Below are 23228 nucleotides of genomic sequence, written 5' to 3'. Positions count from 1 at the left end.
CAGGAGGACCAAACAACACATCAGATTGTAAAGGAGCATCTAAAATCCTTGTTTTAACATGTTCAGACAAATTTTGATCCCTTAGCCAGGCGTGCCTGCGAAGAACTGACCCAGTGGCAGCCACCCTAGACGAGGCCTGTACAGCATCAAAACCACATTGCAAAGAATGCTTACCCACCTGTTCAGAAACATGCACTAAATCTTGCAACTCTTTACAATCAATACCTACTGCCAGAGCATCAACCTTAGACTTTAATTGTGAAAGGAGATAGTTCTGGTATTTCAACATGTGAAACTGGCAATTCAAAGCCCTCATAGCCAGAGTGGAAGAAGTATAAACTTTCTTTCCCCATCTATCCAAGGCCCTAGCCTCTTTGTCTGCAGGAACCGGATTCTTAACAACAGAAGCCTTAACACCTTTAGGCCCCTGACTAACAGTTTCTGGGTCAGCCCTAGGACTCTTAAAAAGATACTTATGAGCTTCAGGCACCCTGTAATACCTATCCGGCTTCACAGGAGCAGGAGGCAAAGAATCAGGATTAAGAGAAGCCTCTGTAAAAACATCTTCTACTACATCCAAAACAGGAGGTATAGCCAAAGGCCTATGCTGGGGTAAAAACAAAAATTCCCTAAGCCTTTTCCTGGAATCAGAGAAGTCCTGGCCTTCCCACTTAAAATGCTCCCTCATGGAATGAAGAGTTTCTGAAAAAGAAAAATCCTCAGGAGGAGAAGCAGAAGGAGTAGAATCATCCACATCAGAATCAGAATAAGGAGAGTACTCCTGCAAGTCTTCAGCCGAAGACTCTGAAACATCCGAAGCCAGCTCAAAACCCCCCAACTCAGGCTCCAACCTAGGTCTCTTATCAGGAGGGGGCATAGAACCCCTAATTAAAGTAATCAAATCTTCTGCCATTTTAAGCATATGCTTCTTGGGCACAGTACCTGAAGAGCTAGGGGTAACACCAACTGAAGCCAAACCTGGCCTGCCCCTGGGAGAAGCCTTTGAAACCGAAGGAGAGGGCCTAGCCACCCTAGGAAGGGAAGGGAGTATAGTAACCTGAGAAGCCCCCTCAGCCTGACTTGCCTCCTGAGAGGCCACATCTTGCAATAATAAGGTCTTACCCTGGGAACACAAAGAAACCTCCGGCGGAGCCACCGGCTCCACCGACACCTCTAAAGAACCGGCGTCCGGTACAGACGGTTCTTCTAGCCTAGGCTTAACTGCCTTGTCCTTGCGCTTCGAAGAAGCGGGCGTCGGAGCATCCGACGGCATTTTATAATTACACCGCTTCCCAAAGACTAACCTTGCACAATCCAACCTTCTCTTTATAGTGCGTTTATTAAATCTAGCACAAGAGCGACAGCCAACAACGTCGTGCTCAGGCCCTAAGCAAGGAATACACAAAGTATGATAATCTCTATGCGGTATCTGCTTCCCACAAGAAATGCAATTATTGACTTTTTCTGACATCCGGTAAATCACTGAGGCAAGAAAAAACTAAAATATTCCCCAACGGGGTACTTAGCCAACTTTGAACTCGGTCTGAAACTTCGAAATCGAAAAATCTCAGAACGCCAACCGGCACTTGCAATGCTGCTTCTGCATCGGACCATGCGGCAAAAAAGACTGAGGATATGACGTCGGTCATGCGCATTTGTACCCTGATGTTCTGATGTCAGTCAAATGCGCCTTGACCGACGTCAGCCTTATACTTTGATATTCGGGCCGACCGAGGACAGCGGACTACCCAAGTGTAAGGACTGCAGCAATGTGAGATGAAGAACATCAGCTTGCAATTCACATACCTTTCTGGTAGAGGTCAGGGTAATCAGTAAAACTGTTTTCCATGTTAAGAACCTCAGGTCAGCCAAGTTAGCTGGTTCAAATGGGGCAAGTATTAGCTTCTCCAACAAAAAATTGATTCCAAGAAGGCGCCACAGTTTTTCTAGGAGGCCTCTTATGCAAAACGTCTTTCAAGAATATTAGAATATTTTGAATTAAACTACAATGAAAGAGAAGCATCCATGGGCAGACATGCTGAAAAGGCTGATAAATGAATACTTGACAGATGAAGAAGAAAGGCCATGGGATACAAACTACAGAAAAACTAGTCCTGAATAGGTATTGGTTATGTTGGCACCAACTAGAAAACCTTTTCCATTTGCTAATATATGATCTTTTAGTAGCAAAGTTTTTGCCTTCATTAATACCTGCTGCATGTCCTCAGAAAACATGTGCCTAAAAGGAATTAAGACCCTATCATCCAGGCAATCAACTGAAGGTAAGATGACTGATGTTAGCCTGTATCAAACACCCTTGGTCCTGTGTGAGTGGATCTAGTCTATGAGGAAGCTCGTGGTAATTGCCCCTGGCCATTTCCAAAAGGAAGGAGAAAGTACAGTTTTGTACCTACCATAAATGTAGATGTTCGAAGATCCACATTGCTGCAGTCCTTACATATGGGTAGTCCGCTGTCCTCGGTCGGCCCGAATACCAAAGTATTAGGCTGACGTCGGTCATGGGCGCTCAGATCTGACATCAGAGCGTCAGGGTATAAAAGCACATGACCGACGTCATATCCTCAGTCTTTTCTTGCCCCAGATGTCAGAAGGCCCTAAAAAGAAAGGCCACAGCCCAAAAACAGGATACCTCCCAAAAACATGCCCAACAACAACCATCACCCAAACCATATAACCATGCCAAACTACAGAGGGGAAGGAGGGAGGGTAAATTGGACTGCAGCAATGTGGATCTTGAACATCTACATTTATGGTAGGTACAAAACTGTACTATGTTCTTCATCTCACATTGCTGCAGTCCTTACATATGGGTAGAATCCCAAAGCAGAGGTAAAGGGAGGATGGCAAAATCATAAAGCATTAGGGGCTGCTAAAATGCCCTGTAATATTGCAGTGGCAAATCCAGCCCTAGACTTAGAATAAAGAGGAAGGTGGTAATGCTTGGAAAAAGTATGTACTGAACTCCAAGTGGCTGCTTCCAAAATATCTTTGTAGCTACCCCTTAGAAAGGCAGTAGAAGTGGCAGTAGCTCTAGTGGAATGAGGTCTGATTCCAGCTGGAATCTCCTTACCATGATGGGAATAACAGAAAGAAATACAAAACCCAATCCATTTAGAAATAGTTTGTTTTGAAACAGGTTTTCCCTGAGAACCCAAAGCAAAAGAAACAAACAACTGCTGAGACTGCCTGAACCCCTTGGTTCTGCTCAAATAATAACGTAACTGCCTGTGAATATCCAAAGTATGCAAAATCTTCTCCCCTTTATTTTGGGGTTTGCATAAAAAGTAGGCAAATGAATAGTTTGGTTCAAGGCCACACTAGAAACCACTTTAGGCATAAAGGAAGGATTAGTACGCAAAGATACCCTATCCTTATGAAAAATCAGGAAAGGTTCCACTGCCATAAGGGCCTGTAATTCAGAAACCCTTCTTGCAGAGGTAATGGCCAACAAAAAAGCAGTCTTCCATGATAAATACTTTAACTCGGCAGTAGCTGCAGGCTCAAAAGGTTGTAGAGTAAGCTTTTCCAACACAAAATTGAGATCCCAAGCAGGAGTAGGAGCTCTACGTGGGGGTCTTATGTTCTTTGCCCCTCTAAGAAATTGCTTAAACAAAGGATGGGAAAATAAAGGAGGGTCACAGTCATATTGAGCAGAAATGGCTGCAGCATGAACCTTTATCGAGGAGAAAGACAAACCCTTGTCCAATAACTCAGTAAGATATTGAAGAGAAACACTTAAATCAGGCTTGGAAACATCAAAGTCCTTCGCTTTGCTCCAAAGAAAAAATCTCCTCCATTTATCAGCGTAAACTTTCCTTGTACTAGGCCTTCTGGCCTCCAAAATAACATTCAAAACTTGTTGTGGCAGCTGAGACCCTCCAGGGCCTAAAACAGAATATGCCAGGCTGTGAGATGCAGAGACTGAATCTTGACATTGAGGAAGTGATTGCCCTCCTGAGACAAAAGATGCGGAATCAAAGGCAGAGGCCATGGAGGCTCCTACCAAACTCCTCAGTAGTGGGTACCAGTGCTGTCGAGGCCAATCCGGCGCTATCAGAATCATGGATGGCTTGTCTATTCTGGCCTTTAGGAGTACCTTGGGAATGAGAGGCAGAGGTGGAAAGGCATAGACATGAAGATTGCTCCAACTGAATGATAGAGCATCCACCTTCCAAGCTGTGGGATGAAACATTTTTGTGCAAAACTTTGGCAACTGGTAATTTAGTGGAGAAGCGAACAGATCTATGTCTGGAGTCCCCCATAACACTGTCAACTTTTGAAAAACATGAGGATCCAGTTTCCACTCGTGAGGATCCACAATTTGTCTGCTCAACACATCCGCTAAGGAGTTCTGTGCTCCTGGTAGAAACCTTGCCTGAAGATTGAGGTGTAAACTGAGAGCAGTCTCCCACAAAATCATCGCTTGCCTGCAAAGAGGGTAGAATGGGTTCCCCTTGCTTGTTGATGTACCACATGACAGTAGTGTTGTCTGTTTGAATCAACACCTGTCCTGGGTGAAGTAAATCCTTGAAAGCCATCAATGCAAATTGGACTGCTAACATCTCCTTCAAGTTGATATGCAAATGTTGAAGTCTGACAGGCCACGTGTCTTGCACCCATTTTCCATTGAGGTGTGCTCCCAAGCCTTGACCGAGGCATCTGTCGTTAGAATCTGACTCGCCTCTGGTCGGGTCACAGAGAGTCCCTTGTTTAGGTGACATTCCTGAGCCCACCACAAAAATTCTTTCTGAATGCAAGGTATTATCTGAATGACAGTGTCTAGATCTTGGCAGTGTTGTGTCCATACATTTTGAGATACCATTGAAGCTTCCTCATATGCAGTTTGGCATTGGGAAGCACCAGAATACAAGATGCCATGAACCCCAAGGCTTGAAGGACTGTCCTTGCAGTCAGCCTGGACTGTAGAGACATTTGATGGAAATAAAGAGAAAGGCTTCTTTGTTTGTCCGGGGTCAAAAAGCCATCTGGGAAGCTGTATTCAGTCTCACACCCAGAAAGCACATGTCCTGAGAGGGTACTAGACTGGACTTTGTTTCGTTCACAGAATACCCTAGGCATCTTAACACTACCATCACATACTGTAGATGATGCAGAAGTTCGTCTTTGTGTTGTGCAATAATCAGGCAATCGTCCAAATAAGGATAAATCTGTATTCCTCTTAACCTGAAAAAGGCTATCACTGGAGCCAGAACCTTTGTGAACACTCTGGGCAGTAGATAAGCCAAAGGGCAATGCAGAGAACTGATAATGTAAATTTCCAGCCCGAAAACGCAGGTACCTCCTGCAACTGGGCCTGATAAGAACATGAAGATAAGCCTCTTTGAGATCCAGAGTTACCATCCAGTGATCTTTTCCCAACAGAGGTAAAAGCTGTTGTAACGTCAGCATTTTGAACTTTGGAATGTCCAGATAAGTGTTGAGGATAGATAAATCCAAAATTGGTCTCCACGTGTTCCCTTTCTTTGGTACTAGAAACAGGCGAGAATAAAATCCTAGTCCCACTTCTGACAGAGGAACTGGGTGTATAGCTCCTATTTGAAGAAGTAAAGAAATCTGCTTGTGAGCCTCTATCCTTTGCCGAGGAGGAACGTCTGGCATACCTTTGAAAGGAGGCAATGTATGGAAATAGAACTTGTAGCCTCGATTTATAATGTCCAATACCCATTTGTCCTGGGTGACTAAAAGCCAGTTTTGCTTCAAGAGTGCTAACTTTCCTCCCAAAGGAGCTGCCAGGGAAGAAGAATCTGGCAGCTGAAAATGCAGGTCATTGGGCCTGTTTACGAAAGGACTGGCCCCTGCCCTCACCTGCAGATTGTGCAGGTGAACTCCAAGTTCTAGGCCTGAATGTACTGTGAGCTCTGCCCCTGCCACGTCTAGATCTACCCCTAGACTGAGAATCAGAAGAAGGGTAGGTCCACCCCTTAGTAGGCCAATTTCTACTAAACTTTGGAGGTTGCACCTGCAAAAAATCTTTAACAGTCTGCATGGACTTAGCCTTGTCTTCCATTTTCTTCAAAACCGACTCCACAGGGGGACCAAACAAAACTTCAGACTGTAAAGGGGCATCCAGAATTCTAGTTTTAACATGCTCAGACAAATTCTGATCCTTAAGCCAGGCGTGCCTACGAAGAACTGAACCAGTGGCAGCCACCCTAGAAGAGGCCTGTACAGCATCAAAACCACACTGCAAAGAATGCTTACCCACCTGTTCAGAGACATGTACTAAATCCTGCAATTCTTTACACTCTATGCCCTCTGCCAAAGCATCCACTTTAGATTTTAGCTGAGAAAGGAGGAAATTCTGATATTTCAACATATGAAACTGGCAATTTAAAGCCCTCATTGCTAAAGTAGAAGAGGTATACACCTTCTTACCCCATCTATCCAAAGCTCTAGCTTCCTTATCTAGAGGAACCGGATTCTTTACAACAGAAGCTCTAACACCCTTAGGCCCCTGACTAATAGTTTCTGGGTCCGCCCTAGGACTCTTATACAGATATTTATGAGCCTCAGGCACCCTGTAATACCTGTCCGGTTTAACTGGCGAGGAGGCAAAGAATCTGGATTAAGGGAAGCCTCCGAGAAAACATCTTGAACAACATCCAAAACAGGAGGTATAGCCAAGGGTCTATGCTGTGGTAAAAACAAGAATTCCCTAAGCCTCTTCCGTGAATCAGAAAAATCCTGTCCCTCCCACTTAAAATGCTCCCTCATGGAATGCAGAGTTTCTGAAAATGAAAAATCCTCTGGAGGAGAAGCAGAAGGAGTGGAATCCTCTGCATCAGAATCCGAATAAGGGGGAAAATCTTGAATATCTCCAGCAGAAGAGTCTGAGTCATCTGAGGCCTGATCCAAACTTTCCAAGTCAGGCTCCACCCTGGGCCTCTTATCAGGAGGGGGCATAGAACCTCTAATTAAAGTAATCAAATCTTCTGCCATTTTAAGCATGTGCTTTTTAGGCACAGACCCTGAAGTACCTGGAGGGACACCAGAGGAAGGCAAAACAGACCTGCCCTTAGAAGAAGCCTTAGAAATAGTAGCAGAAGGCCTAACCACCTTAGGCATAGAAGGTAGAACAGTAACCTGAGAGGCCCCTTCAGCTTGGCCTGATTCCTGTGAGGCCACATCCTGCAAAATCAAAGTTTCCCCCTGAGACTCAACAGAAACTTCAGCCGGATCCACCTGCTCCACTGTAGTTTCTGCAGGACCGGCGTCCGAAACGGACGAATCAACCTGTCTAGGTTTCAAGGATTTGTCTTTGCGCTTCTTCGTGGAAGCGGGCATCGGAGGATCCGACGGCATATTACAATTACACCGCTTACCAAAGACTAACCTAGCACAATCTAACCTTCTTTTTATAGTGCGCTTATTAAACCTAGTACAAAACCGACACCCGACTACGTCGTGGTCCGGTCCCAAACAAGGAATGCAAAGAGAGTGATAATCCCTATGCGGTATCTGTTTCCCACAAGAAATACAATTATTCACTTTTTCTGACATCCGGAATTAACTGAGGCAAGAAAAAACAAAAATATTCCCCAACGGGGTACTTAGCCCAACTTGGTTTCGGTCTGAAACTCAGAATACGAAAATTTCAGAACGCCGAACGGCACTTGCAACGCTGCTTCTGCATCGGACCATGCGGCAAAAAAGACTGAGGATATGACGTCGGTCATGCGCTTTTATACCCTGACGCTCTGATGTCAGATCTGAGCGCCCATGACCGACGTCAGCCTAATACTTTGGTATTCGGGCCGACCGAGGACAGCGGACTACCCATATGTAAGGACTGCAGCAATGTGAGATGAAGAACATCCACAGCTACCTCAGGTAGAAGGGAGTTATCAAAATGACCTTGGGGAATTCCTTCTGAATCTTCAGAAGTATGCTGGATATTAAAGAAAAGGGTGAAAAGGCATACAGGAACTTTCTGCCCAAGGAAAAGAAAAGAAAAGTAAAGAAAAGGCATAGGTCTTCCAGGCCTTGTTTTATGGAGTTCTGGAACAGAATTTTGCCAGCTGATTGTTTAGAGAAGAGGGAAAGAGGTCTACTTCAGAAATTCCCTATACATGGATCAAATCTTGGAACACTCCCAATCTAGTTTCCATACATGAGGGTTTGCCTTGGTCCTGCTCAGCTTGTCTGCCACACAGATTTGTTCTCACAGAATGTCAGAAGCCTGTAGAGTGAGATTGCACTGTGAAGCTCTACCCAAGCTAGCATAGCAAGTCTGCAAAGGGGATATGACCTGGATTCCCCCTTGCTTGTTGATGTACCACATGACTGTGGTATTGTCTGTAACCACTTGAAGAGGTCTTGGGGATCAAAGATGGTTTAGAGTGTTGAGTGCCTTGATTGGGCAAGCATCTCCTTGATATTTATGTGCTTGCATCTGTCCTTGGTGTCCCACACCTTCTGCACTTTTATCTCTCCTGAGACTGTTCCCCAAGAAAAGTCCCAAGTGTCTGCATTGACTGACTGCTTTGGAGCAGAGAGGGTGAAGGAGAGACCTGGATTTAAGGATATCTGTTGTCTTCACCAAAAGATGTCTCTTCTGATAACCCCCTGTACTGGGATCTGAAAAGACAGAGAATATTAATGCTGGGACCAATGAAATTTCAGACCCCACTGTATCTTTCTCATGTGGAGTCTTGCCAGGGGTATCATGAGAAACATAGATGCCATGAGACCCAAAATCCTGAGGTATTCAGTGACTGAAATCTAATTGGAAAACCTTAGAAATGGATCTAGACAAATATTTATTTATTTTCCTGTGGAAGACATGCACTTTGAATGGAGGTGTCTAGCTGGCAATACAAGAACAAAACCTTGTGAGACAGAGTCAAGAAAAACTTTGGAATATTCTCTTGGAATTCCACTTTATGCAAAAGATTAATTTCCAGCACCTTGAAAAAGACTCTGCAAAGATAAGCAAGTCATCCAAATATGGAAAATGCGGATATTCTGTAGCCTGCAACGAGCTATAATCAGAGCTAGAACACTTTGTGGACGCTCTTGGCACACTGGACAGTCCCAAGGGTATGAGAGAGAACTGATAATGTGATCCAGAAACACATCTAAAGTCTGAATGTATAAGGACATGATGATAAACATCTTTCAAGTCTAGTGTTACCAGCAAACTTGAAAGAGGAAGAAACAGCAACAGGTTGTGAAGCGACAATATTTTGAATTTGGGCACTATCACAATCAGGTTTATGAAAGAAAGATCAAGAACTGGTCTCCACACATTTTCTTTCTTTCTCACTAGGAAAATCCTTGAATAGAACCCCTAAGTGGGAAGGAGGAACTGAATCTATTGCTCCTTGGGACAGCATGATATGAAGAACAGAAGGACACAAAACAGTCTGATTGGCACAACAAGGAATAATCCTATGGAAAGGAGGAATTTCCTCTCACTGCCACCTGTAACCTTGAATGACTTTCACACAAATTTTAACATATGAACCTGACAACACAAAATTCTGAAAATCAAAGATGCAGAAGTATACACCATATCTATCAATAATTTTCCCATGCTTATTAGTAAGAGTGGGATTTGAATTAATTAAGTGCTTAGCATCAGTGGAATCAACTATGGCTACAGCTGCTGCATCAGGTTTGGGAATAGTGTATAAGAATTTAAAAGACTGAAGAACTTTATATAGCCTATCTTCCTTTTTAGGGACAGCTGGCTGACTAGTAAAAAAACTGCAGGTAGTGAGACACACATCTTCTAAAGCAGATAGGACAGGGGCAATGGGTGTAGGTTATGAAAAATCTTCCTGTAACAATTTATACTATTTTCTGAGGGACTGAGAAACCTCAGTGTTCTCTGACTGAAAGCAGTGGCACATTCTAGCAACAGTCTCAAAGAAAGAGAAACCCCCAGGGAGTATCAGAAACTGCTCTCCTCTGCATCTGAATCAGAAATGAGGACAAAACCCTGAATCCATCCATGCATCTTCCTGTTCAGATTTAGAATCTTGAATCTCTTCAGGAAAAGTGGAATCCTTATTTCTTTTACCAAAAACTACTCTACAGGAAGGATCAATAGTCGGAATTAAACCCCGAGTCAGTCCCAGTAAACTACTCCTATCCAAAGAAATTTGAGGGTGAGGAGATACATGCATGTCTTTCTGCTTCTTTTTGATAGGAAAAATGTGGTCAACCATGTTACTAATGACAGCAGTTGCTTCCCCAGGGATAGGAGCACCATTCTGACACAACAGTGAAACCTTCCCTATTCACTCTCCCAGGACAGACGTGTGTCTCACTCTCTCACCCACTGAGAGGACTCCAATAGCCACAGAGGATATGGCTAACCTTAGTCCATAGTGGCTACAGGTGGTACATCGGAGGGATCTGGGGTAAAAGTTGAGTGGTCTGAGATAAAATTAAGTGGCTACAACAGAGACACCAGCCTGCAGCCGAGGCAAATTGCTAACCCCTGTGGTAGCAAACGCGGTTTGCTTAACGTTTTCTTTTTGACACTGGAAGAAGGACCAACCATGGGACTGGTAGCCTGGTTCCATGGTCAAGCAGAAAATGGTGCCTCTTTCCTGAGGAAGACAAGCAGCAAATGCCGGTAAAACTACCAGTCCACCAAAGTTACTTTTTTGACAGAAAAAAACACAGTAAGAAGCACTAACACTACAGCAGTGTCCACGAACGAAAAATAAACACACCTTCCCCAAAGAAAATATGTTTTCAGTTAGTTTGCACTCGTTTTAACTGACAGAAAAAATAAGTGCTCTGTTTAAAAGTATTTTACAGTCTCAAGAAAGTCCATTAAATAAAAACACTCCTAGCTTTAAAATAACTTTCCAGAAGAGGAAAGTAATAAAACACCAACAACATTTAAGAAAATGGAAGCTTTTTTCCCTAAAAGTAACATTTGCCCAGTAAAGAAAAGCACAAGCTGACTGTCGATCCTCAAAAGCCTCAGAGGAACGTACTCTTCGGTGGCAATATAGCTCTGAAGGGCACACATCCAAACTTGTTTTTAGTCAGCTCAGCTCGAGCTTCTTGACTGTTTAAGTGCATGGAAAGAGCCCTGAAGTTTTGGAAGCTGGCTAGTTGTTATACCCTGCCTACATAGCTAAGTTTTCTGCAGTAGTGATTAATACGATGAACATTGTTTTTTAGGAGTGCAGTAAGTTGGCAGATTCTAAATATTCCAAAAAGAGTATTCTGTCAGAAGTGTTAGGGTAGCAAATGGCTATAACTAAGGAAATGATCTTTTTGAGTTGGGACACAGGATCTGAATTGCTTAAACATGGTAAAGCCTTACTAAGTTTAATGATATTGGCTTCCAAAAAAGCAATTAACAGAAAATGAATGAAAATCAAAAGCTAAATCAAATGAATGGAAGTACTGAATATTTTAAAGGAGATAAAGAAATAGATGTGTAATACTTAGAAAAGGGAAGGAGCAAATTACATAGAAATAAATGGAATCTATGGGAACAATACATGCAGAATAATTTTCAGGAGGACAGCAGGAACTGAGCAATTTATGTAATGCTGGAGTGAATACTTGTTTAAACAAAAGAAAACATATATGTATAATGTATGAATATGAGAAATGTTAATATGGATGTGAAGATTGGTGAAGGCTGCCAGCCTAGCCAGATAGAATTTTGGAGATGACTCTGTCATCTGTAAATATTAATGTAAACCACAGGCTTGTTGTCTTAAATGGTAAAAATAGTGTTACATGTGGAACTGAAAAAAAATGTAACAGTGCACTCTACTGACCAAGTAAAGCATGTTGTGACCCTTTGATATAAACATGGCTCCGGCCGGTCTAGATGAAGGAATTCTTGCTATTGTTTTAAGGCCAGAGTTAATGGCCAGAATTTGCATGCATAAATGTCCTTAATGGCTCTGCTTCCTGACCTGGTGTGAGCTTAAAGAATGTAGCCTGCTAGCCTGGAAACCCAGGGAAGTGTGAAGAATAATGTAATATGAACCAGGAATGTGATTTTAAAAACAGAATCAGAGAGCATTAAGCATTTTTGTCTTGACCATCCAACTCATCAGCACTGTGTTGCTCTATATGTAAGATTATCTTAGACTTGTGTTTTCTCTTAGAAATAGCTAGAAACTAGAAATATTAGACTAAGTGTTTCTCTGTGATCTCTAAACTCTTGACTAGCACTGTTTAGTAAAAAGTATTGTCTAGTGTTTTGACTATTTATTAAATATTTTAAACCCTTCCAACTGTGGCTGTTTTTGTAGAGAGAATTTAAGCTCTTTAGAGTACTTGCATGCCTTTGGTAAAATTGTATAAAGGCACTTCAATAGCTTTAGCCCTGGGCTATACTATCAATTGGATAGTAATATTACACAGTAGTAATTGGACACCCTTTTAAGGGCCTTTGAGTAGTTGATAAATGTTAGTGGGTGGTGGCAGCTGGTACTACCGTATAGTCTGGGAAAAAGGGGCACAGCTGGAGAACCTGTGCCAGCCTTCCCCAGGAGTGTCTGTGTAGTTGTATAAACTCTTCTCAAAGTGTGTGTGTGTGTGTGTGTGTGTGTGTGTGTGTGTGTGTGTGTGTGTGTGTGTGTGTGTGTGTGTGTGTGTGTGTGTGAGCTACTTGGGCAGGGACACGAAGCACTGGTTGGACAGAGAGGGTGCTGGAGGTTTTAGCTTACCCACTAGGCTGAGATCTGGACCCTATAGCTGTGCCAGTGGGAAGTCTTACTGGGGACCTGGAGAGCAAGGGAGCGACCAGCGATCAGCCCCAGACTGACTGGGGCTGTGTGCTCTTAAGGGAAATTGCACTTTACTTTGTGTATTTGTTATCCTTTCCTCCTATATGAGATGCACCTCACTGGTGTTAGTGGTGAGGATTGAGGCTTCTTGATTTGCTGGGCCAGGGCACGGGCATTACAATGGATTATTCTATTTTCTATTAAGGCATGTGAGCCTATGCCTTATGTGGTAATTTAATAAAGGTTCCAAAGACAACAGGAGGACACACGATAGGCTCCAGGTTATAAAGCTTTAATCAGGCACCTATCTTGTATCCTCCTGTTGTCTTTGGATACTTGATGTAGTTTTGCTGTGGACACAAGGACCTGTGTACGAGTGTTTTTTATTGTTCTTGCTAATTTAATAAAGGCGTTTAAAAAAAAAAAAAGGACAAAAACACTCATAAAAATTCCTTTTCAGATGCAACAGGACTTGTAACAGGGCTTTCAGAGACAAGCTACATGCTCAAAGCAAAAGCTCAAAAAACAGTGATTAAAAAAAAAATCCCTTGTTGTAATCCGTATGCCAAAACTCACTTACAAAGGTCACAGTAAATCTCAAACACTGGGAATTATAGTGTTTGTGCCATAATTCTGGCATAATTTGTTGCTTTCACAACAAAGGCCTGTTATAGGCCTGATCAAAGACGGAGAGGAGGAGGTCTACAGGAATGAGATTGATCCTGTATTGAGAACGAAACACTGTAATTTCATTCACTGGTCTGGTGTGACAGCAACAATCTAGCACTGAACGTCAGCAAAACAAAGGAGTTGATTGTTTATTTCAGAAGATCTCAAGTACCACACAAACCTCTAGTGATGAAAGGGATAACAGTGGAATGGGTCAAGAGTACAAAGCTCTTGGGTGTTCATATCACGGAGAACTTATCCTGGTCAGTCCATGTATCCAGCACAGTCAAAAAAGCTCAGCAACGTTTGCACTTTCTGAAGAAACTTAGGAAGGCAAAATTACCAAGCTCCATACTTCAGACCATTTATAGGGGGCACCACTGAAAGTGTCCCGACCAACAGCATTGCAGCCTGGTATGGGAGCTGTAACAATCAGGATTGGAAGGCTCTCAAGAGAGTTGAAAGGGCAGCAGAAAGAATCACTGAGACCTCCCTTACACCTCTAGAAGATCTACACAAATACTGGTGCATCAACAGGGCCAAAAAGACTTCCAGCGATCCAACGCATCCTGCCAGTGGTCTGTACACTCGCCTATCCTCAGGCAGACGATACAAAAGCCTGCACTGTAAGACCACCAGACTAAAAAACAGTTTCTTTCCACTCGCCATTAGACTGTTGAACTCTTGGGAAAAATGAACCATGACATCCGTTACATAACTAGCCTATCAAGGGGCTTATTTTACGGATGTGCAATAACCAAGTGCAGTACTACGGTAGCCCACCTACACACTGAAGGACTGTAAAGTGCAATATACAAACTGTGCAATAATTCAGTCTAATCATAGAAATGCTGGTATTGTTTCAATTTTACTTTGATAATATTACCTTCATATTGTTCCTTGTCTTCCTTGTCTCCTGTTGTGGGATGGGTGGGGGTCACTGCTGTCCTGCTTTACTTACTAATTGCTACTTATTAAATTTCTACTGTGATATTTTATTAATTTTTCTCTGTCTATATGTGCAACTGTTTCCTGTATTGAGAACGAAGCACTGTAATTTCATTCAGCTATACTACTGTGTAGTTCTGAATGACAATAAAGTTTTCTTTGACTTTCGTCTAAGCTATGGGAAATGGGGAAAAGAAAAAACAATGCACTTCACACTGTGAAGCTGTAGCGTCACTTCCATGGATGCATGCCATCTGGCAAAATCTTGCATCTATGCTTCGAGATCTGCCCAAAATGTCAACAGCTATAGCAACTTAAGCTCCTTTCAAATCATTCACTACGTAAAAATTTTATAGACTTAAATGCTTAGAGATAAAGATGTGAAAGTTACTTTTTTTTTTTTTTTTTTTACTATATATAGGCACTAGGAAAGATCAAATGAAATCCAGATAATATAAAAAATACTCACCACAGCTTCCCCTTTCTTGATACCAAAACAAGTCAACACTCCATCCTGATCTGCAATTGCCACCTATAATAAACATAAAAACAGCATTAGAATATATGATTGTTTATGCATTAATATGAATGCAGTTGACTGTTACAATATTTTTACTTGCTGATAAATCTCTATACAGACATCGGATAAAACACTAATACAATCACATCAGATATAATTAGCAGTAAGCCATGATACGCCCTGGATACGAAAAGATGAAGAAAACAAAAACATATAATTTACTAAGTCTCTCATAATGCTGCAGAAAGCCACAGAGAGATGAACCTTACACACCCTTGTCCTAGCTTTTTCTTGCTTTGTTCCAAGCAATAAAAACCTCACTGATGGCTTAGAATGTACCTCCACCTCACATAATGCATTCTAAGACACTATTTCCCTCTCTGAGAATTAATACTTTAGCAAATCTTACTTAGAACAGCCCTCTTCTGCCACTCTTGTTTCCTTCTCCACCAAATTCTTCCTCACATCCACTCCACCTAACTTGTCCTCAGGTAGTTTGGTGGCCCCATATCACACTCCCTTTTCTCTTCCCTTACCTGTCTTCTGATGTATGCAAACTCACTTCTCTAAGTCTCTGCCTAATATACCTGTCACCAAGTTTACAATGCACACTTTTTGCCAGCCAGATTTTGAATTGGTTATAAGGTCCTCAGAAGTGCCCCTAGTATTCCAGATGTAATTTTATCAATATATGTATAACGGAAGAATGATGCCATCACCTGTGTAATGCATTCATCATGCTTTGCAACCCAGCACTTAAGTGGTCTTCATCACTCCATTACTTCCTGTTCACAATGCATAGCACAATAATCTAAGGGAGATTTTAATCCTGACTAAAGTGAAACCCACAAAGACAGTACATCATCCATACCCCCTATACTCAAAGAATACAATCTTGCACTGCTTTAATTAAAGCCTTACTGCTCCCATATCTGCCCAAATTGCCACCAATGACATTTCTACTTGGAGTCCAACCCCCCCCCCCCCCACCCATCACTGGCTACTACAGCAACTTTTCTATCATTAGCATTTAAGCTGGGTATCACTTCTGTGTCACTGTTAGACAGAGGCACAGTATACTAACCTCGAAAAAGGGCATAGCAAAATTAATTTAAAATGGGTGGCGAAAGCCAAACATACTCTGGCTAGGATTATAAATGTCCTAGGGCAGATAGATATGAACCTATGAACCTATTTGTTTTTGCACAATCGTTAAGGGGACATTCTGGATATGGATCTGGATCTTTAGAAAAGGGTAGAAGTAAATTACATAGAATAAAATGGAAACTGAAAGAACAATACATGCAGAAAAATGTTTTCAAGAAGAATAAGGTTTAAGAGTAGGTAGGAATTGAACAATTTATGTAATGGTGTATTTTTTATATTGTATAAATTAACATCTGTGATGGTTTGATTACTTTTTTATATAAATTTAGGTTTGCCAATGTCAGAAATGATAATTCAATAAAAATGGATCTTTAAAAAAGAAAAAAGAAAAGAAAACACACTTAAGAAACAACAAAAGACCAGTGCCACTTCTGGGAAAAGCTGGAGTTCAGGAAAAATAAGTTAGTAGAAAGTGGATTCATTTTCGGGCCAAATTACATTATTTGGGCACAGCTATAAAATGTTGACTCTTGTTGAGTTGATAATATGATGTCTTTGCTCTTAAAATCTTAACCAGCTTTTGCATAGTTTTTCTTGCATAAAGTAAGTGTTCTTTTTTATTTTATGGCTACAAACACCATCAGCAGAGATGTCCAAGTCCAGGAAAAACAAAAAATCTGTCACTGCCTCCACTTCTTTATCTATCTGAAAAGAACTGATGGAGCTTGATGACATACATTTATTGTTTTTAATAGTTAGCAACAAGCCTTCTTTTGAAGTTTCTACTTTCACCTTAATCAAGAGGCTCTTCAATTCTTTCTTACTTTTAGCCATTACGATGGTATCATCTGCACTTCTGAGTTTGTTATATTTCTCTCAGTAATTTTGATTCCAGCATCTGATTCAACTAACCTTACATTTTAATGGTATATTCAGAATATAAATTAAATAAGTAAGGTAACAGTATACATCCTCATCACACTAATTTCCCAATCTTGAACTTGTCAGTTTCTGATATCCAGTTGTAACTTGCTACTTGTTGTGCATACCAATTACTCATGATGCAAAGAAGGTGACCAGTATCCCCATTTCTCTACAAATTACCAGTTTGTTGTAGTCCACACAGTCCAAGGCTAAAGTAGTCAGTAACGCAGAAGCAGATATTTTGCTGGAACTACACTGCTTTCTCCACTATCCAACAGATGTTGGCAATTTGATCTCTAGTGCTTCTGCCCCTTCCAAACTCAGCTTGTACATCTGGCAGCTCATGGTCCATACATATTGCTGGAGTCTAGCTCATAGGATCTTAAGCAATACCTCACTAGCATATGAAACAAGGACAAATGTTCAGCAATTTGAGCACTGTTTAGCACTGCCCATTTTGGAAATGGAATACAAGTTGACCTTTTCCAATTTAAATGACCACTGATGTGTCTTTCAAAGTTGTTGGTAAATTCCAAGGTGCACTGTAACATCATCATCACTTTTGCAGGATTTTAAGCAATTCAACTGGAAATTTAATCACTTCCCTTGACTTTGTTATTAGCAAAGCTTTCTATGATTTATTTACTTCACTTACCAGGATGTCAGGTTGTAGATCATAAAATACAGCATTAGTGTGTACAAGTTTACAAATATGCTCATCCAAAGTAGGTTGCACACAAGACTTCTTGGAGCACACCACTACAAAGAAAAATATTCCCATAGGTAGCAGCCTGTATTATTCGATGCAATTACTTAAAGAAAATTAAAAATTGTATTGCCTTGCATTGCATGTGCAAGCACAACATTTTATTTGAGTCACAAAGATGCTTCTATGTGGTTGGCCATATCAAAGCAAATAATTACACATATTAACAAAGCTCAAAGTAGAGTGGTGTGCAAATAAATAAATCTACCAAATGATGTACCAGTGCTAACCAGAGTTTCTATTAAAGTTAGTAAGGACACATCTCTTGCAGTTGATGCTGAAATGTGTTGTGTGAATAGTAGTGTAATAGCATACCATACGATGCTGACTTTCCATGAGCATTTTTACATATTATATGTTGATCTTCACTGATCAAAAAGTGCAAAGCAAAATGTTAAAACATCACGTACACACGTCACGTACACTGTAGTATGCACTGTATGTTGCTACCTTGTGATCTGTAGCTTCACTAGTCTCAGATCTTATTTTATTGTGCACAGCTTTTAAATCATTTGAAAGCATTGCCTGTAATTTTCCCACAGTCATAACACAATGATGTTTGCAAATGTGTAGTCAAAGAAAAAAAACAGAGATATGGTGGGATGTTGGCTTTCCATGATCATTTTACAATACTGAATGCTGCTTCTCTCTAACTATAAAGTTTAATGTCACAGTACTATGCATACAACAGCATGTGCCATGTGTACTGTATGTTGCTTCTCCCTGGTGATTCCCTGCTGGTAAGGAAAGTAAACTTATTTTTTTTTGTCTGTGATTTGCTTAAACTGATAGAGCAGCATTCTGTGTTACCTGCTCCATTTTGTTTTCTGTTTTAAGAAATCTGCTTGACCTCGTGTTTTTGTTCTATGTGAGAGATAGACACTTAAATTATCTAGGCTGCACATTTCACGTTTTTTATTGGTTAAATTGTTTCTTGAGTGATACTTAAATACACAGTGAATTTCTGGATCTTTGTCTTTTTTGATAAGACTCCAAACCTGCATAAACTACAGCACCGCTGTTGATTCCCTGCTAGGTGAGGAAAGTAAACTTATATATTTTTTTGTCTGTGAGTTACTTAAACCGATAGAGTTGTTTTCTGTTTCACCTGCTCCATTTTGTTTTCTGTTTTAAGAAATCTGCTTGGCCTGGTGTTTTTGTTCTATGTGAGAGATAGACAGTTAAATTATCCAGGGAGCATATTTCACTTTTTTTCCATTGGTTAAATGGTTTTCTGAGTGATACGTAAATACACAGTGAATTTCTGGATCTCTGCCTTTACTGATAAGACTCCAAGCCTGCATACGCTCCAAGCACTGCTGGTGATTCCCTGCTAGTTAATTTTCTCCCCTTCCTCTCCTTCACTGATCTGCTTTTTTAACCTAGTGATTCTAAGCTGTCCACCCTTACTGTAAATTGAGCTTTATAAACTTCTCCGTTTCTAAATTGCTGCTGATATCTTGAATTATTTATTTGCTTTTCTGTGTGCTTATTTTGAAAAAAAAAGTGCATTTTGCCTCTGGTTATCTGTTCTATTGACTTACTTGGTCTGAATTCATTACCTAGCAAACTGTTGGATATAGTGTATTTTTAGACTCTAGTAAGCACTTTTCTGTGTTTTTACATCAAGACGCCAGTAGATTTTCTATCTAGTGCACTGGGTGGTAACCTGGTCTGTTTAGGTTTGGGAAACACTTGAGATTTCTGTATGTAGTTTTATTGGTTGTAGGAGTTATTAATAAGCTTATCTTGTTTTAGTGCCTTTATAAATTCTGTACAATTGAGGGGCTCTTGGCTCATTTCTACAAAGCAATTTTTATAAGCTATTTAAAGTACATTGCTGTATCTGTATCTTTAAGTTTGTTTGTGGTAGCATTCCGTGTCTTTAAGTTTGTTTGTGATAGCACTTCACTCTGGACACACCTTTACTGTGCTTTTACATTAGTAGGACTGGGATTATTCATCTAGTGGCAGTAGGTGTTTACCTGGTCTATCTGAGCTGGGAAACACACAAAAGGGCTCGAAGTGTAGTCAATGTATTGGCCAGAGGGCTCAGTCAGTTTTCTGCATTTCCAGTGCTGGGATAAATATGGCACATTTGTACAGAGCTGTTCATTGTGCCAGTACCCTGTACAGACACATACACCTGGAAATATTGCTTATTTTCAATATAATGTGAAAGTTTACTGTGCTAGTTACCTTATTATAGCACCCAGGACTATTGCTGCTCAGAGAGCATCTCATTTGGCACTGGGCAGCATTGCTGGTCAGGTTATCTGCAGATTATACCAGTTAAGCACCCTTCCCTCATCTGGTTACAGCACCCTTCCCTCATCTGATTACAAACACCTTTCAGTCCTACTCCTTTCAAGTAAACATTAGGACCTGCGACCATGGATGGGCATTTTCCTTACATCTCTGCATCCAGCTTGGTGGACATAAGATAATTGTTACATTGCCACAGGATACCTGTGTACACTGACAACCACTTAATTCTTGAACAGACAAATACAGTATGTGAGAGATGTTACATGACAATGGAGGCTAGACACTCGCATACAGATAAAAAAAAAACAAAACAGCAAAGAGGTTGTCAGTGACTCGCACACATCACTCACCGCTCCCATAAAGGACCACACACACAGGCCAACAGATGCAGAGGTGCCCACATGCAACTTATCCAAACCTTAAAGGCCTTTCAGGTGCAGTCCTCAGTAACTCTGCATGTACTTAAACAAGCCAATTCCCATCACAACACAAAGCCATATGTCACTGTCCGTCAACTACCAAGCCTATAAGGTAAAACACTCCACAACTTAATATTCTGTTCATAGAAGACTCCATTATGAGACACACTGATGTCCCTGTTATCAGGCTGTAAAAGAGGAAGGTTTCAGTTAGTTGCCTGTCAGGGGCCAGGATCTGCCAGATCACACAAGCACTCAGGTCACTTACCCCTAAGTACCACTATGACTCAGTCATAGTCCATGTGGGCACGAATTACCAGAGATGTACTTCTTTGGACTACATGAAGACAGACATGATTGAGCTCTCAGAATATGTCACAGGCAGGTATGAGCCTAGCATTGAGCAGTATTCTACCATCTCCAAGGACGATGCCACAATACTGGCAGAAAACAATAGACTTTAACAACTGGCTTAGCTATAGGTGTCACTCCAAAAAGGGTCTAATACTTGTCAGCTTGGGAAGACTTGGCCACACTGCTTTGCCAGGGATGGTCTTCACCTGTCACCTCTAGGCTTTTGGATACTGGCCAAAATTATCCACCCCTATAGTGCCTTTTTTAGGCATTGCCAAACAGAAAAAAACTTCCAGCATAACAACAGCTACTCAGGACAAGCTAAACATGTTAGTGTTCAATGCTAGGAGCTTCAACAAGAAACTGCACTCCCTGGAAGCTCTCCTCAACCTGAAGAATACTGATGTCTGTGCAGTTACTGAAACTTGGTTCAAATCCATGGAAAGCACTCTGGCAGTGCATGGCTTTGCCTTTCATACACTCCTAACACCCACTGAAAATAAAAGAGCTAAAGGTGGAGTTGTATCTGTCTACATATAGGATAAGCACACCTCAAGGCTGGTCAAACATTCTGATATACTTAAGCTACTTCATGTCCGACTAACCATGGGAAAAATCCATTACCATATTCTTGCTAGCTATAGGTCCCCAACTATGAACCAGCAAATTTCTCCCCAGGCCTCCGCTGAAAACAGGCTCTGTTGAACCTAGTTGGACTATCCCGGTCAACAAATGTTAAATAAATAAATAAATAAATATATCCTACTTGAAGTTACTAGAATCACTCACCATCCAGCCCAATACCACACTCATGGGTGATTTTAACTACATATCCATTAATTGGGAGGCATACACAATCAATAACATACAGGACCAAAGACTTCTTGACTTTGTAAATTCAAATGCCCTGGTGCAGCTAGTTTGCACTCCCACTAGGGAAACAAATATCCTAGATCTGGTACTCACAAATATGGGAGAGTGCTGCACCCCTCTAGTGTTATGTTATCGCTGGCAAGATCAGATCACAAAGTGGTCTCCATTGAAATAAAGGTAAAACTATCCCCCCACCTAACCCCAAAATCTTTTAAGAATTGCTCTAAGGTAAATTACTCCCTATTATGGAATGGCATAGCTAGTTTCCAAGCTCCCCCAAATCCAGAAAACACAGAAACTAACTCAGAGGCATACACAAAAGCCCTGCATGACATATAAACAATTGTGTACAAATGGCAGTACCAGACCACAATAAACCCAGGTTAAACCACAAAAACAAGCCACCCTTTTGGACCCCTAGTATTAACAGGGTGTACAACAAAAGAAAGAAAATCCTGTCAAGAAGTAAGGGGGAATGTGCACAACAGAGAAATAAGTCCCTCATTATTCTAAACAAGCGAATCAGGGTACTGGTCAAGTCTCTGAAAGCAGACTGAGGTACAAATAGCCTCCAAAGCTAAAGGTAACCATAAGGCATTTTTCAGTTATGTCTGTAATCTTAAGGGATGCATCCAACAATGTGTGGAATTAGTTGTACATGGCATTACCTATACTGAGCCAGAAGATATAGCAAATCTGCTGTCTGACAAATTCAGCACAAATTTCACCTCCCCATCACCTCCCAGTTCTTCCAAAAAAAATACCCTTCACCACTCCACTGCCAATTATCATACTGTGCTCTCTAAAGCTAAAAACACAGCTTCAGTGGGGCCTGACAATATACCAGGTTGCCTCTTAAAAGGCACATTAGGATCTCTGTTTAACCACAGCCTCCAGACTGGCTTTGTTCCAATAGGGTGAAGGACAGCAACAGTCATCCTTCTGTATAAAGGGGGACCATCTACTGACTTGGAAATTACAGATCCATAAGTCTGACTAGTCTTATATGCAAGGTCATGAAAATAATAATCATGGACCTGATAAATAATGACACAGGAGACCTCCAAACACTTGTCCCAGCCTAAATTCAGCTTTGTCAAGGGCAGTTCATGCCTACTGAATCTGGTGGATTTCTTTGAGAAAGTCACTAAGGCCATGGATGAGGGTAAAACAGTACATATCACCTACCTCAACCTGGCCAAGACATTGGACACAATTCCCCAATTAGGTATTATAAATAAACTCATAACACTTGGCATAAATCCCTATGTCACCAGATGGTTAGCCAATTGGCTCATGGACAGGACAGGTGGTTAAAATGGGTGAATCTAGATCCAGCAAGAGGGCAGTTATTAGTACTGTGCCACAGCGCTCAGTATGGGGACCACTCATGTTCAGAATATACTTCTCTGAAGTCTAGGCAAATGTAGAAGGCCTCTGGATGGCAAAGTCTGCTGAAGGCTGCAAGATGGGGGCAATCACAAAATTCCCCATTGATGTAGATATCCTTCAGGAGGGTCTAGATCAGACAAATGATTGGCGCCAGAACCATGGCCTAAAACTATTATTCATTTATTTTACATTATTAGTTATTATTTATTTGCAAAACAATGCACTATCTT

The 23228-nt window shown here is 41.3% G+C and overlaps 1 protein-coding gene across 1 annotated transcript in view; it reads right to left on the bottom strand.

Moving 5' to 3' along the window:
- Positions 1-23228, bottom strand: part of BBS7 (Bardet-Biedl syndrome 7) — a 1778061-nt gene that overhangs the window by 1552196 nt on the left and 202637 nt on the right. Inside the window, exon 3 of the mRNA XM_044061529.1 lies at positions 14845-14907. Within this exon, the coding sequence (XP_043917464.1) occupies positions 14845-14907 (63 nt within the window). The remainder of the gene's footprint in view (positions 1-14844; positions 14908-23228) is intronic.

Source organism: Protopterus annectens, chromosome 2.part0 (assembly GCF_019279795.1).
Source record: "Protopterus annectens isolate FY-2018-M chromosome 2.part0, PAN1.0, whole genome shotgun sequence".
NCBI classification, from domain to species: Eukaryota; Metazoa; Chordata; order Ceratodontiformes; family Protopteridae; genus Protopterus; species Protopterus annectens.
Note: the sequence above shows the minus strand (reverse complement) of the source record. Positions and strands in the feature narration are given on the sequence as shown.